At 40.3% G+C, this 17,427-nt stretch overlaps 1 protein-coding gene across 7 annotated transcripts in view; it reads right to left on the bottom strand.

Annotated features, from left to right (window-relative positions):
- Positions 1 to 17,427, bottom strand: part of PLD1 (phospholipase D1) — a 261,776-nt gene that overhangs the window by 96,016 nt on the left and 148,333 nt on the right. For all 7 annotated transcript variants that reach the window (XM_088839115.1, XM_088839120.1, XM_088839100.1 and 4 more), the window contains 3 exons: positions 9,884 to 10,012; positions 9,037 to 9,155; positions 6,979 to 7,092 (listed from right to left, as the gene is read on the bottom strand). In XM_088839115.1, the coding sequence (XP_088695241.1) occupies positions 6,979 to 7,092; positions 9,037 to 9,155; positions 9,884 to 10,012 (362 nt within the window). The remainder of the gene's footprint in view (positions 1 to 6,978; positions 7,093 to 9,036; positions 9,156 to 9,883; positions 10,013 to 17,427) is intronic.

Below are 17,427 nucleotides of genomic sequence, written 5' to 3'. Positions count from 1 at the left end.
TACTTGAGACTATTACTCATTTATTATGATTTTGATTAGCTAAAATCTGTTTATTACCACAAGATAATTAAAATTATGAATTTCTCTTTTACCACTAAACCAGGGGTCCTAAGGTTATGTACAATTCAATTCAACTGCTTTAAATGATTGATAATCTAGGAAATTTGCAAACAAATCTAGCAAGAAAGCCAAAGACATTTTGATTGACTTACTTTTGTTTTAAATTTAAGATTTACTCACTTCTTTTCTTAACTGGCCTGACCAACTTATCTTAACATTTCTGTTTCAAACCAATGTAACTGAGACAAACCTCAAACTTCCCCTCACATACACAGAAATGTGGCTTATCTTACTGCCCCAAGTACATTGAGATTCATATCTAACCCATGCTTTTCAAATCTCAAGTTTGACTACACAATTTTAAAGTATATGTATGCCCTTTTTAAAGGACATATTTCTAATTCTGTGCTTTAGCCTCAAGATTATAACTAGAACCAGTCATTTTCCTTTGTACTGTGTCCTATTTTTTGACTTAAAGGAAAACCTTCTCTTTATCCATAAGCTCTAATCCCCTTATATGTAGTGGGCCCAAGCTGAATATGTGGACTAAAATGCAGAAATCTCTTCTTGAAGAAAAACTTTCAAAACTTTTTTTGTATTTGTCCCTAGTTCCTGTTCTCTTACTGTAATGCTTTTATTCCCTATAAATCCAGTACATATCTTAATTCCTTTTTATTTCTCTGAGCTCCCAAGTCAATCACAGAACAAAAGTACGGTTTTTGTCTTTCACACAGAAGTTGGCCTCCATGTTGCAGCTCACAAGTGGCATGGGTCAGGAAGAGAAAAGAAGTGGTCAGATTATTGAGCCGCATTCTTCCAGTCTGTGTTGAGAAGCACTGCAGGCAAGAAACTGCAGAAATGGACTGTGTTCAAGAATCTGCCTCAGACTACCAAATTCTTCCTTTTTTTTTTTTGGCCACGCTGCGCAGCTTGTGGGATCTTAGTTCTCTGACCAGGAATCAAACCTGGGCCCTCTGCAGTGAAAGTATGGAGTCCTAGACACTGGATCACAGGGAATGTCAAGCTCCTCCTTCTAAGAACCATTCACCTATAGTCAAGTGTCATCAACACACACATCACAGTAAGTCATTATTCCAATAGGATGATCCTTTGGCCTAAGCAATAGTGAAAAGTTAAACTTGAGGGTGAAGGGATGGAAGAGAATATACTTTTTGATGAACAAGACTTAAGGGAAGAGACGTCCTAGGAAAAAACATATAGTTGAGGGCTCTTGGAAGCTGGAATGAAACAAAAGGAGAACTGGGGCTGGATCTGGTTCTGCAGCCACAAGGATGATCTCAAAAGGCAAGCATGCCATGCAGCTTTGCCTTGCTGGGGCCCTTGGTGGTTGCAACCATCCTGGGGCTTACTGGAGACAGTCTCTCTGCTGAGCAGCTATGGCCTCAGGCTCTGGAGTCAGACTGCTAAAAATCCAGTCTCATCCCCTCCATTACTCACTGTGTTATTTTAACCTCTCAAAGTCTTAAGTTTCCTCATATGTAAAAATAAGGGGTCAAAGAGAACACAACTTAAAGACTGGTAAGTATAAAATGAGATAATCCACAAATCAGTGCAATGCTGGGCACAGGGTAAATACTCCCTGCTCATGCGGCTTCAGCCAGCCAAGACCCACAGCGACTTGCACAGAAGTCTTACCATGTGAGGACCTGGTCTGTAAATGGAAAACAACTTCCAGGTTAAGAAACCTCCTTAGAAATGCCAAGTGGCTATTTTTCCCTCTTTCCTAGTATCTATTTTGTTCTATCAGTGAACAAAACATTTTGCTGTTCTTTGAAACATTGATTCCTACACTGACATCATTTGGAGTGTCATTTGGACATTTTCCCCAAGTGGAAGAGCAAATTCTTCCAATCATATAATTGGAATGCCATTTACATTTGCCTGTACATATTTTTTCTTTTCTTTTAATAGACAGAGAGATTGAAGACAAGGCTCCAGTGGATTATTTCCCTCACTTTCGTAGGACTTCTTGGCAATGACTGTCTAAGAAATGACTCTTCTACTGTAAGCTGCCCAATTTAATAAAAGGTATTAGTTCATGTATCGATTCCACGTTGATGCTAATTTGGCATCAAGCACTTTCTTTTATCTTAATAGACAGGTCAGATGTCTTCTGTCTTGGTCATTTATCGTAAATGGAAATGATAGCATTCAGGAACCTAGTTTGTTCTTTTTAGGGAGAAAACAAGTTCTTTTATAAACTCTGTGCATAAGCAGTTTCAGAATCATCTTTCCTCCCACCCACCTCCCCAAACCTTTTTCCTGCTATATCTTGTCCAAGTGCTCTTGGCAAGCTTTGGGAACACACAGCACTGAGGGGAAACAACCGAGATTATTTCAGTGTCAGTGGAAGTAACTGAAGTCAGATCTCAGGACTGGGTGACTGTTTTTAGAAGCAGAAACTCATGCTGGTGGGGGCAGGTCTCCATTCTGCCTGCTGGAGCTCCAGTCTCCTTGGCTGGCTGTGTCAGTTGTCTGCAACGGCTGTGCATATAGCTGGAATGACCAGTAGTATGTGCCTCAGCGTGACTGGGCTCTACATTTTTGTGCTAAAAAATCAAATAACTGGGTTCTCTTCTGCAGATGAAAGAGCAGCATGAATTTCTTTACCTTATTGTATCCAATGTTCTTTTTCTCCATTTCAACATATATGGTACAAACAGTATAAAGATTTTTGTATCCACAACTAACCTGTGACCCATCCAGAGAAATGTCAACTTCTTCACTTCAAACTTTTGAAAACACTAGGGAATGCCTGAAGGTTGTAGCTAACACTGACATAATTCAAACAAGTGTATTCTTCTAGGTGATTTGCATGGATTAATTTAACTATCACCACAACCCTATGAGACAGGTACTATTCTGATCTCTGTTTTAAGGAGAGGTGAAATAACTGTCCCAAGGTTATACAGCTCATATGTAGTGAAACAGAAACTTGAATACAGTCTGACTCTAGAATCTGCCCCTTCCCCTTGCTATATTACATCACTCCTTTTCAGTTAAGTAAGCTTGTGGTCTCTAAATTACATTATGAGCAACAAACTATGTTTTAAAAAAAACAACTATGTTAAAATCAATGTTAAAAAGAATAAACCTAAGGAAGAATTTTATTAAATTTCTCAGTCATTTGTCTATTGCCACATGGTAGCTGAGAGAGAGAAAGGTTTGAAATTTGACAACAAATTTTTAAAAAATTAAGTAGCCTCCTACACAGCCAGGTCCTAACTCCCTGCTATCTTCTGGATTCTCTGGAAAATCAACGATTGGACTAGGCTATTGTTTTCAACCTCTAAGCACTAGACGTTCATAACTTGACAACAATGTCTAGAACAAGATGAATAATGTCTACAGCCAGTAAGTAATGTGAAATGAAACAGTGCTGTGGTCAGAACTTTACAGAAAAGGAGAAATGGAGCGGTATAATTTCCTTTCTTTCCCTCAGCGTCTGGTCCTCTCAGATTTTCCTGTCTTCAAAAATACACACTTGTCTGGCCATACCCACTGTTTTCACAACTGGAGTTATTTTGGCAGTTCTGAAAACATCTACTGGTAACCAGTAAATGTTTTGTGAGGTCTAAAGTTTTTAAACGATGGAGGAATCTTCTTTAAGAAAGAGAATACCAATTTTTAAATACAAAATTAGTGTATTCTAGGATTTATTATAGCAATCTCTTTACTTGTCTCCTTGTCTTCATTCTTTTTAGTATTGTATGTTTTCATGTGTATAAATTTTAGGTCTCAAAGTGTTTTTGTTTGGAAAAATTGAAATAGACATGTCACAGAATGAGAGATCCTACATCAGTTAAGCTTGGGAAATGCACATAGTATATTTAGTCCATGATATACACACCAGCATCACAAAGGCACTGAGAAGTCCTATATTTTAAAAATCTGCAAAAACTTATCTGTCCACGGAAACCTTTTTTTGTGGAATAGCTACTAGCATTTCACAGGCAAAACCCAATTTGGGAAATTCTGATCTAAGCTCTGTGCAGTTCAGTCACTCAGTTGTGTCCGACTCTTTGCAACCCCATGCGCTGCAGCATGCCAGACTTCCCTGTCCATCATCAGCTCCTGGAGCTTAGTCAAATTCATGTCCATAGAGTCGGTGATGCCATCCAACCATCCATCCTCTGCTTTCATAAAACATTCGTATATCATGTTTCCTCTCAGATGACCAAAAAAAGTCCACAGTTCACTAATACCTCCAGGATCAGGTTGAAATGAACAAGACCAGCACTTCAGGGCACCGCCAATCTGGCCGTATGCTGTCTGAACCTTATCTACCATCTCTTCAAGAGCAAATGGTTTGCTGTAGTGGTTCTACCTTCTTATTTCTTAGAGAGGGTACCCAGCTGTCCCTCTCATTCACCAACCACTCATGGCACACTGATCTGCACTCTCAAGACTTGCATTTGTCCTAAACCACAACTCGCCTTGTTAACTCAGTTCTTTAACATTAGAGCTTTCTCTCTCCCAGCTAACTCTTTTCCAAAAGGAGGCAGAGAACTCCTTTTGTCTGCTTCCTTGGTATCCAGGTGTGCACTGATGATCTGGCTGTGCAAAAAGATGGCACTTGAAAGGCATAGACTGACTGAGTAAATTAATTTATGAGTCAGTGAGTTCTGGTAAACTCCAGGCAGCCTGGGCATTCAGGGATGAACATATGAGTGTATAAGAAGAGGCCACTGATCTAGCTCCATTTCTACCACAACATCCCATGATACAGAGAAGGTGAACCAGGGCAGGTGCTTCGTAGGATGGACATGCAGAGCATCTATCTTTCTCATCAGGGCAGCAGGATGAGAATATGTAAAACAGGGCTGTAACAAAGGCATCAGAAGACATATATATATGCAAACACTAGGATAAAACATCTTCTGCTAATCATAAAAATACACAATGCCCAGCAATATCTTTTCAACATTTGCTTAATTAGTATCTGCTAACTTTGGTAAGTTGATCACTGAGTCAATTTTAATGCCATCTCAAATATTAAATTAAACTCTCTTGTTTTCTTAATATCAAGGCTCCTATTTTATCTTATAGGTAACTTTTTCCCCTCTAAGTAGAATAAAATTAAACACGTTCATAAAATATTCATTAATTTACATATGAGTGCATATCTATCTGTACTTCTAAGTTTAAATTAGTTTTCTCCTTTAGCCTGGGATGACGACTATTTGCTGTAGATAATTCTCTTGATTTATCTTTTTGATTGTTCTATTATTTGATCTATGGCTTGAAATGTCTTTTTATTTCTTATATACACACACCTCTACTTGCACACAGTACAAAGTAACTCAGGCATTTCATTTATTTTGTTTAGGTGTTAGAATCCATGTCCAAATTATAAAAATCCATAATAGTAATGTTAGCAGCAGACTACTGGATCTTTACTTAAACAATAGTTTTAAAAAATTTGGTATGTGTATTTATTGTGAAATGATTAGCACAAGTTAGTTAACATCCATAACTTCACATATTTATAAATTTTTTTTCTTGCAGTAAGAACTTTTAAGCTGTATTCCCTGGAAAGTGAAAAGTGAAAGTGTTAGTTAGTCCCTCAGTTGTATCTGACTTATTGTAACTCCATGGACTGTAGCCCACCAGGCTCCTCTGTCCATGGAATTCTCCAGGCAAGAATATTGGAGTGGGCTGCCATTCCCTTCTCCAGGGGATCTTCTCAACCCAGGAATCAAACCTGGTCTTGCATTGTGGTCTTCCCTGGTGGCTCAGCAGTAAAGAATCTGCCTGCAATGCAGGAGACCCAGGTTTGTTCCCTGGGTTGGGAAGATCCCTTGGAGGGGGGCATGGCAACTCACTCCAGTGTTCTTGCCTAGAGCATCCCACAGAGGGGCCTGGCAGGCTACAGTCCATGGGGTTGCAAAGAGTCAGACACAACTGAAGCGATTAAGCAGAAGCAGCAGCTCTTGCATTGCAGGCGGATTCTTTATCCTCTGAGCCACTAGGGAAGGAGTACTTCCCTGTACTCCCTTAGCAACCACTCTGTACTCCCTTAGCAACTTTCAAACAATACAGTGTTGTTAACTATAGTTACCACGTTGTACAGTACATCCTGAGGACTTTTAATTAAGAGTAAAACTCGAAGTCTGTACTTTTGACCACTGTCACCCACTTCTCAACCCCTCCCACCCCACCCTTTGCCTCTGACAAACATCAATCTGTTCTGTACTTAAGCAATACTTTTGATGTAGATAGTGATGACTCTGAACAAAAGACAATGCCAAGGTGGCCAACCCTAGATCTGTCCCTGCATGATCTCAAGATACTTGAGCTGGAGTTGGTCCAGGGAGCAGATTGGGTAACAATGGACAGGACAAGGATTTCAAGCTCCAGCTCTACTGATAACCCTCAATGACCCTGAGCAAGTCTCAAAGTTTCACTGGGTCTTAATTTTCTTATTTGTAATTTGAGAACTTTGGACTGCATGTGGTCAAATTTTGTGCCTCTAATAAGCAAACTTCTCATCCTTTTAAAAGTGCCTCTAAAAGGTATTTGGTTAATTAAGGAACTAAAATTAGATTAAACTATAGCTTCCAAAATGCTAAGTTTCAACCAAATTCCTGGTACTTCACTAGTATCAGTCCCAGGGTTACTAGGTATCATGTTGCTAGAGTCAATTCAGAAGGACTTACAAGAGAAGCCACTGCTTGACTGGCTTTTTCTAAAGACATGTATTTATTACATCTATATAACAGTTTTAAAAAGAGGATAAATTGAATAAATTGAATATTGAAAATACTAAATTTTAAAAGATCTATTCAGATTTGTTTTGGAGTTGTCTGCTTTAAAAAACTTGAAGCCAATAGGCATTTAGTCCATATGAATGATTGTACCCAGTAGTATTTCATGAAAAACAAAAACCATACTTACCTGTACATTAGCATGGACAGACCCAGGCACTTGGTATTTCAACTCGTGGGCTGTTGTTTGAGATTTTGGAAGCAGAAAAGGATAGGAAAGAGACCGATATTTTGGTTTCATAATCTAAAATAAAGAGAAACAGGTAAAAAAGATTCAAATGAAAAAATAATTCTGGTCTTCCCTACTTTGTGATTCTAAAAGATACACAGGTTCATTTAAAAAAGAAAAATAAATATTAACAGTGGGTGTTTCTAGCTGAAGAGACAACAGACAATTTATTTATGTTTTCTATTTCCCAGAGGCAGAAAACTCCTTTGTTCCTTCTTTTACCTTTTGGAGTGAGTATTGAAAGTGAAAGTCGCTTAGTCATGTCCAACTCATTGTGACCCCATGGAATTCTCCAGGCCAGAATACTGGAGTGGGTAGCCGTTCCCTTCTCCAGGGGATCTTCCCAACCCAGGGACAGAACCCAGGTCTCCCACATTACAGGCGGATTCTTTACCAGCTGAGCCAATAGGCAAGCCCAAGAATACTGGACTGGGTAGCCTATCCCTTCTCCAGGGGATCTTCCTGATCCAGGAATCAAACCGGTGTCTCCTGCATTGCAGGCAGATTCTTTACCAATTGAGCTATGGCTTCGTATTTTTAAATAAAAGTTAAATATAACCTAGAGTTGTAGACTCATTTGAAAAGACCCTAATGCTGGGCAGGAGGAGAAGGGGACAACAGAGGATGACATGGTTGGATCGCATCACCGACTCAATGGACATGTATTTGGGTGGACTCCGGGAGTTGGTGATAGACAGGGAGGCCTGGCGTGCTGTGGTTCATGGGGTCGCAGACAGTCGGACACGACTGAGTGACTGAACTGAACTGAAAGCTGAGAGCTGTAGAAGTATACAATTGCAAAAATGGGATTATTTTATAAACTGATTTTTTACTATGCTGTTGATATCTCGTAACAGCAATAAATCACGATAGGTCATTTGTAAAATAACTTCATAGTAAAATGTCATGGAAAAATAATAATTTGTTTAATAAATTTCTATTAATGAAGATTTCAGTTATTTCTCATTTTATATGAATTATTAGATACAATGTAAAAATAAATTACTTACTGAATAACTTCTTTAGCTTAAATATCTGAAATTGATTTTCTGAGTCAAAGGTTACATAAAAATTTTTTGCAATTATACCAATTTATCCTCCCAGGAGTAGGGTATAAGAGCATCATAGATCCTGAATCCAATTGTGGGTTTCTGCAGTGTATTTAACTTTGCCAGTCCAATAGGTTAAAAATAATATCCCTTTATTTATTCCTCCATTCACCTCTAAATTCTTATTAAAAATATGTCCACTATTTCTAAGAGCTCCCACTAAGTGTTATAATGTAAATTAAGTGAAAAATAAGGTGACACTCTAAGTTAACAAAGCTAAATTTTTTTCCCAAATTATATCCAAACTATAGGGAAGAAATGCCTCATCACAATTTAAAATAAATAAAAGGGAATCTTAATAACACCAAGACAATAGGCACTTAACTTATGAGTATTAAGTCAAATTCTTGTAAGTAATGAAGGCATCTTATGAAAGAAGACAAAATCTGGAGGAAAGAGAAGTAGCTCCATCTTCTCATATTGCTCACTTTGCTCAGACTGCCCCTCAGAGGCCTGTGCCAACATGGATCCAGGGCAGTGCCAGGATTGCAAGGACTTGAAAGCTGCAGCTCTCACCTGAACAAGGGTCCCATCCCCACTACAGTAGCTCAGCAGCCCTCCACGTGACTATCAACCCAGGCGAGATGCTTAAACTGGGAGTCCCAGGTTAATGGTTAAACCATAGTCTGTGATAGTAGCACCATTCCTCTGCCCTCTGAATTATTTGTGGAGGAAAATTTCAGGAACTTTTTTTTTTTTCTCTTTTGCCCAGAGTCCCAGGTGCTGTGACAACCGGCCACTCAACAGTGGATAAAGTGGTACAGCTGTGGCCACACAGCTGCTTCTTGTTTCCTCTTCCTGGCCTGTCCCTCTACACATGGACTGAATCACGCTAAAACCACCCATGTACCTTTGTGAAGTTCCAGCGCTGGATGAAGTGACGGGCCACGTCGCGAGCTGCCTTCCCGTGGACTGCAGAGGCAATGTCATGCCATGGCATCCGGGGGGTGGAGTGCCTGTCAATGAAATCTGCCCAGGTACACCAGGCAAGGATCCACACTAACTTCTGTGCCCACAGGGCACACAAGCCACCTGACCCCAGCTCTGACCCCAACTATGATACATAAAAAAAAAATGTGGTGATGTCCACCATATGTCTATTTCTTGACTTGGATAGAATAATACCTTTATGGCCAAAGGAAGCATAGAGGAACACAGTCCCCATGCACCTCTCCCAATATGAAGTTTCCATTCCACTATTAGATAATCACTGAGAAAGGCAGATATGAGTTGGTACAAATTATCTAAAGATATAAACGTGATATTACATTTTCTCTTCTATTCTGTTGAAATAATGTCAAGCTATGTGTGGACTGCCATTTCTAGTTCCTGTTCAGTGTGCAAGCACTTAGATGATCTGAAATGTGTTATTTTAATGTTGGAAGATGAAAACGATAAGCAGAAAAAAGGAGATCATCAAAGGAAGGGAAACATCTCCTGGAGGATTACAGATTATGATGCCTAAAATATGCCTATATGCAACCTGGAGATTTCAAACAAGTAAGCTATATTTCATTTTCTTTTCTTACTATATTCACAAGGAAAAACCCTTAAGTATATGACTAAATCATGGCCTCCAATGCTTCACCAAATGTTCAAAACAAAACAAGATATTAGATCATGCATATGCATACTTGTTGAGATACTAACAAGGAAAAGACAAAATATGCTCAGCCACCCACTACCACGGTACTCACCAGCAAAAGGTTTATCGAGTTGAACCCAGTCTTTGAAGACGAAATTGCAGTAGTCCTTTCCATGCCAGAATCTGGTTTCCCCATGTAGCTCTCCCACACGTGTCTGTACACTTCGGACGGAGGCTGTGTCTGTAAATGCAGCAAGACTCACTCAAAGGTGGTGGTTCAGGCGGGCCCTGGGAAGGGAGGCTCAGCTCTCATTTATTAACACCTAAACACTTCCTCCTAAGCCTCATAACAAGGGCGGCATGGGTTCATTCCATCTGAGGCTGTGGGCTGGCTGTGGGCTGGGTAGTTGGGGCTATAACCAGGTTCATCATTTGACAATGAAATTTAATATTTTTATTCTCATCTACCAGATCACTGGCAGAATGGATCACAGGGTTAACTTGCTGGGTGAGAGCGGTAAAGCCAGGTCTGCTGGAGGAACATGAGATGCTGAGGCCATAAAGAAGTCATGTTCTTCTTTTTGCTCAACCAGTATGGTGCACATCTAATGTGTAATTCTTGTCTTTTGCATTTCAAAATGCAAGAACCTCAAATTAGCAGACAGTGGGGTTCTAGCCCTGGAATTGACCAGCTAAGTGACACTGAGTTTCACCCTTTTGGGTCAGAAATCCTTTATGTACAAAAGGAAGAATTTGGCCCAGCTATCATCTAAGATCTTTTGGGCTCTAACATTCTATATTTCTATAATTATAAATGACATCCATAAAATATCATAACAATAGAAGAAGCTTACGATCACATACGCGCAAAAGCAGCATCTACTGCAGTATTTCACAAAGAGCTTTGTCAGGAACATTTTCAGTTCAGTAAATATGTTGACTTAAATAGTCTGTACATTTATGGGATATGCCAATCACAAAGACAGATAAGCAGGGAACTAGCAGAACTACAAATCACAAAATGCAGCGCTTGGCACAAAAGAGAAACTTAACCATCAGACACTGGATGCAAAACGTTTGTTGAATGAATAAATGGTACCACAAACAGAAGCCAGAGTAAATACCGTACTGGTCCCCCTACCACCATACTGCCCCAGATGTGTCCTTCCAAAAATGCAGATTCCTTATTTAAAAGCCTTCTAGGACGACCTGCCTGCTGCTACTGCTAAGTCGCTTCAGTCGTGTCCAACTCTGTGTGACCCCATAGACGGAAGCCCACCAGGCTCCCCTGTCCCTGAGATTCTCCAGGCAAGAACACTGGAGTGGGTTGCCATTTCCTTCTCCAAAAGGATGACCTGCCTACAGGGGGTCAAATTCTCAGGATTTAGTGTGCAGAGACAGTTCTTCTTAAACTGCTGCCAATCTCTTTCTCGTCCTCATTTTCCCCACACAACCCAGGCCCCAGGCACACCACCGTTCTCACTGATTGTGACAGGCCTTGTCTGTCATGAAGCCAGCACATGATTCCTTCAGCCTGGAATGTTCTTCCCACCCTCTTGGTCTGACCTCCTCATCATCCTTCAAGAGCCACGTTAGCTGTCACCTATCCTAGAGACACTCCGCATATCCCATCACGGAGGAACCACTCATAGTTGCACACCCCAGGGGCCTGACTCTGTGACTCATCTGTCCCTCCCTGTCCGCCACTCACTCATCTATAAACTCAGGGGTGGGGAGCGCATCCCCTCAGTGCCTGGCGTAGCTCCTGGCATTCAGTAGGCAATCAGTAATAACTGCAGAGTGAAAATTTTTAAACAATCACTATGCACTCTGCCAGTGAAAGTGAAGTCGCTCAGTCGTGTCCGACTCTTTGCAACCCCGTGGACTGTAGCCCACCAGGCTCCTCCGTCCATGGGATTTCCAAGGCAAGAATACTGGAGTGGGTTGCCATTTCCTTCTCCAAGGGATCTTCCCGACCCAGGGATTGAACTCGGGTCTCCTACATTGCAGGCAGATGCATTAACCTCTGAGCCACCAGGGAAGGAATACTCTGCTAGTATTCTACCTCAAACTGAATAATTAATCTCCAAAGAAAAATGTCTTGAAGTGCTAACAATGAACAAAACTATATAATATTAAAAATTAGAATTCTATTCATTTCTCCCAGTGATTTATTTTCCTTTTCTCTGAAACCAAAAGGCCAAAGTACTGGTAGGTCTATTTTCTCACCTGAAGACTCTTTATAGTAAGCATGGCACTTTATTAAAAAAAACAACTAAAAAAAGGGAATAAAGAGAAGATAAATAGCAGGTCAATTCCAGAGTAAAATTTAAAAGTATATATAAAATTTGTTTTCATCAGTTGAGAAACTCTGGGCTAAATGTTTACATATACACACATATACTTGTTTAAAAATTAACTTTCATCTAATAATCTGTTTTGACAAGAAAAACAAAGTAAATTCTTAGTCTCAGAAAATGATCTTGGTGCTAACTGAATTCAGTCTGTTCATAATTCAGATTTGGTTTTGGTCAGGGCCTAAACCAGTGCAAATTAATCAGGGTCCTCCTCAGAACCAATGAAATATTAAGGTTAAGCAGAACCAAATCTTGCCAGTAGGATATTTCCCCCTGCTGAATCACTAAGGCACTAAGTTAGTAAAGTATTTAATTCCAACACTTCTCTACTATTTAATAGATAATATGCTCTTTGAGAGCAAAAATAAGTGTTATACAATGTACCATTGCATCCCTGAGAATGGAGTTGAGAAATGACTTAACTTGCTATTCATTCTCCCTTATGATTAAATATCTGAGTTTGAAACACTTGCCTCAGCAAGTGACAAGAATTATTATTAAATGACAAGAATTATCTTCCCCATTAGCCATCTATTAAATCATGCTTAACAGGAAATCATCAGCAAACAATTCAGTTCAGTTCAGTTCAGTCGCTCAGTCGTGTCCGACTCTCCGCGACCCCATGAATCACAGCACGCCAGGCCTCCCTGTCCATCACCAACTCCCGAAGTTCACTCAAACTCATGTCCACAGAGTCGGTGATGCCATCCAGCCATCTCATTCTCCGTCGTCCCCTTCTCCTCCCGCCCCCAACCTTTCCCAGCATCAGAGTCTTTTCCAGTGAGTCAACTCGTCGCATGAGGTGGCCAAAGTATTGCAGTTTCAGCTTTAGCATCAGTCCCTCCAATGAACATCCAGGATTGATCTCCTCTAGAATGGACTGGTTGGATCTCCTTGCAGTATAAGGGACTCTCAAGAGTCTTTTCCAACACCACAGTTCAAAAGCATCGATTCTTCGGCGGTCAGCCTTCTTCACAGTCCAACTCTCACATCCATACATGACCACGGGAAAAACCATTGCCTTGACTAGACGGACCTTGGTTGGCAAAGTAATGTCTCTGCTTTTTAATATACTATCAAGGTTGGTCATAACTTTCCTTCCAAGGAGCAAGCGTCTTTTAATTTCATGGCTGCAATCAGCATCTGCAGTGATTTTGGAGCCCAAAAAAACAAAGTCTGACACTGTTTCCACTGTTTTTCCATCTATTTCCCATGAAGTGATGGGACCAGATGCCATGATCTTTGTTTTCTGAATGTTGAGCTTCAAGCCAACCTTTTCACTCTCCTCTTTCACTTTCATCAAGAGGCTTTTGAGTTCCTCTTCACTTTCTGCCATAAGGGTAGTGTCATCTGCATCAGACTTAAATTGAAGAAAGTAGGGAAAACCACTAGACCATTCAGATATGACCTCAATCAAATCCCTTATGATTATACAGTGGAAGTGAGAAATAGATTTAAGGGACTAGATCTGATTGATAGAGTGCCTGATGAACTCTGGACGGAGGTTCGTGACATTGTAAAGGAGACAGGGACCAAGACCATCCCCATGGAAAAGAAATGCAAAAGAGCGAAATGGCTGTCTGAGGAGGCCTTACAAATAGCTGTGAAAAGAAGAGAGATGAAAAGCAAAGGAGAAAAGGAAAGATATAAGCATCTGAATGCAGAGTTCCAAAGAATAGCAAGGAGAGATAAGAAAGCCTTCCTCAGTGATCAATGCAAAGAAATAGAGGAAAACAACAGAATAGGAAAAACAAGAGAGCTCTTCAAGAAAATTAGAGATTCCAAGGGAACATTTCATGCAAAGATGGGCTCGATAAAGGACAGAAATGGTATGGACCTAACAGAAGCAGAAGATATTAAGAAGAGGTGGCAGGAATACACAGAAGAACTGTACAAAAAAGATCTTCACGACCAAGATAGTCACGATAACGTGATCACTGACCTAAAGCCAGACATCTTGGAATGTGAAGTCAAGTGGGCCTTAGAAAGCATCACTACGAACAAAGCTAGTGGAGGTGATGGAATTCCAGTTGAGCTATTTCAAGTCTTGAAAGATGATGCTGTGAAAGTGCTACACTCAATATGCCAGCAGATTTGGAAAACTCAGCAGTGGCCACAGGACTGGAAGAGGTCAGTCTTCATTCCAATCCCAAAGAAAGGCAATGCCAAAGAATGCTCAAACTACCGCACAATTGCACTCATCTCACACGCTAGTAAAGTCATGCTCAAAATTCTCCAAGCCAGGCTTCAGCAGTATGTAAACCGTGAACTCCCAGATGTTCAAGCAGGTTTTAGAAAAGGCAGAGGCACCAGAGATCAAATTGCCAACATCCGCTGGATCATGGAGAAAGCAAGAGAGTTTCAGAAAAACATCTATTTCTGCTTTATTGACTATGCCAAAGCCTTTGACTGTGTCGATCACAATAAACTGTGGAACATTCTGAAAGAGATGGGAATCCCAGACCACCTGACCTGCCTCTTGAGAAACCTGTATGCAGGTCAGGAAGCAACTGTTAGAACTGGACATGGAACAACAGACTGGTTCCAAATAGGAAAAGGTGTACGTCAAGGTTGTATATTGTCACCTTGCTTATTTAACTTATATGCAGAGTACATCATGAGGAACGCTGGGCTGGAAGAAGCACAAGCTGGAATCAAGATTGCTGGGAGAAATATCAATAACCTCAGATATGCAGATGACACTACCCTTATGGCAGCAAACAATTACTGAATATAAAAATAAAATTCAACCCTTTTAAAATGACTGTATCAAGGAAACAATGTGTTTGAAATTCTCCCCCTTGCAACATAATTTTGAGAGAGGAAAAAAAATCTTGAGGATAGCTGACTGATTTTGGATTAAAGTATATACTATAGAAATCTATCATAGTTACCAATCACATTTAAGATGAGCTGATTTTACTCCACTTTTTTCTACTTAAAAACATGCAATGATCTTGTATGCACACTCTACTGATTTCTACACATCACCAGTAAGGGTGATCACTTGGAACCCCATTCGGTGCAGCCTTTTGCATTCAAGTGAAACATTGAAGAGAAGCTAACCCAGTTCATACTTTGAGGAAAGGAAGTTATTAACTCACTAAAACATTCAGTTTCAAACTTATGATGAAGAGTCACTCTATGCTTAATTTGGGTTTCTAGTCCCAGAATTAAGACAATAAAGTTTAAGTCATTACGTGATTTAAATGTAGAGCTATGCTCTTTAAACTTCCTTCTCCATTAATAGTAGAACCTTCCTTTTTTCCCCCCCAAAACAAATTCACATGGCAGTCCAATATATAAAACAATGTAAGTGGGATTTTTCTGGTTGAAGCAGGTAGCAATCAAGGTAGGAGGGGCCCAGGTCTTCAGTAGTATCCTCAAAGCTCCCTGAGAAACACCAGGGTTCTTAAACCCTGGTGAACAGACTCGGTAAATCACTGCTCCAGAAGAACTCAACTATTCTTTGGCTTTGGTTTTTAAGTAAGTGAACTTTTTTTCATATTAAAAAGCTAAATTGGTAACTGAACATAGTTAATGGAAAGAGTCCTCTCGGTCCCCCACATCCCGTGTCCGGTGCATCAGCCCATGCTGTCACCTCTACTTCAGGATGCATGTGTTCAGTACCTGCCTGGTCATGATCTGCCACCCCTGTCTGCTCTAAAGAATAAGCTTGTAAAAACTATTCATCAGATCTTGTCTGGCCTTTACTCAAGACCAGCTGATGACTTCCTTTTTCTACTCAAAGTATAAGGCAAAATTCTAAAATCTACTCAACCCTGTCCAACTTTGCTCCTATCGTTATTCCCAAATCAGCCATGCCTGGAAGTCACCTATCCCATCCTTTCTCACAGTCTACACGGGCAAGTCTCCCTCCACAAAGACATTCTCTTATCCTACTTCTTCTCTCCTTTTGGATCTTTGTTGAAAACTCATCTCAGTGGAAAAGCATTCTCTGACTCCCTCCTCATATAAAATAGTCACTCCTTCCCTCTGCCCTTTCTCTCTTCCCCTGCTCTATTACTCTGCATGATAATTCATACCACCTGACACACTGTGTTTGATGGTCTATTTCTATATACAATTCCCATCCTCACTTTCCAACTAGATAACTGAATTTCATTTGTGTTGTTCATCCCATCTCTAGTACCCAGAACAATGACTGACGTATTACAGGAGTTCAGTAAGTACTTATTTAATGAACAAATGAGTCATACACATTTAGTTTTGTATTCCCACTTATAATTTTTAATGATTGTGCAATTCCATCAAGGGAATGGATTGCTCATTATGTTCTAGAAACCCCCTCCATCCTCTCTTGGATATTTAGGGTGTTTACATTTTTTCCCCTCTCTCTCTCTCTAAAAACAAACAAACAAACACTGCACTGGATGTGTATCCAGTTTATTAAAGAGAGGATTTCCATCAACACCTAAAAACAACCATATTGCTGTCCCCAGCTCATGACTGTAGGAATCACCCCCTCAGTCTATTATCAGCCTGAATTACTTAATATATTCTGCACCCAGCTTGCATCTTCCTTTCCACTTGCCTCCAATCCTGTTGTCAGCAATATTAACATTCAGTTCCTTCATTGCTCCATCTTAACTTTGCTTTAACACAGCAAAGGCGCATGCTGGAATTACAAAGCAATATCTGGACCTATTTGTAACCCTTATCTTTAAAGTCTGCCCCTGCATTCACCCCTGACCTGGCTCTCTGGACTTCCCAGTGCCCTGTCTCAGGGCTATGCGGCTCTATGGAGCATAGGAGTTACTGTGAGCTTTCCCTGAATCCACATAAGCATCAAGGGCTAGCTGTATGCTAAATAGATGAAATATCTCCCCATATATGCCCTTCTCCGTATTTTAATGGTATCAGTGTTGTTGAGATTTATGACATGCAAATGGATTTAACAGTTACATTGGTGCTTTAGTTCACTATAAACTATAAACAGTCAATCACTTTAAAAATTGCTGGGTCCCCAGGCAAGAACACTGGATAGCAGCAGCAGCAGACTAAAGAATGCTGGAACCACTACCCAAGGTCCATTTTAGTGTTCAGGGTCATTAGCCCCTAACAGCCACAAATGACTCACATCCAGCCCTGCTTGCTGGGTTCCATCTCAGTCATCTCCTATACAGCACACAGAACTGTGGTCTTGAGAATTTAGCCAAAAGGTCCTGCTTCGGTCATCTGCATTTCCGCTAAATCACAAATTTGATTCATGACTTCTAGGAGGCTGAGAAAATGGAACTTCACTGGGCACGTCACTTATCATCTCTAAACCTTCATT

This window comes from Moschus berezovskii, chromosome 1, assembly GCF_049115385.1.
Source record: "Moschus berezovskii isolate FMDL1 chromosome 1, NW_MosBer_1.0, whole genome shotgun sequence".
NCBI classification, from domain to species: domain Eukaryota; kingdom Metazoa; phylum Chordata; class Mammalia; order Artiodactyla; family Moschidae; genus Moschus; species Moschus berezovskii.
The sequence above is the reverse complement of the archived record's forward strand: the minus strand, read 5'-3'. Positions and strand labels throughout refer to the sequence as shown.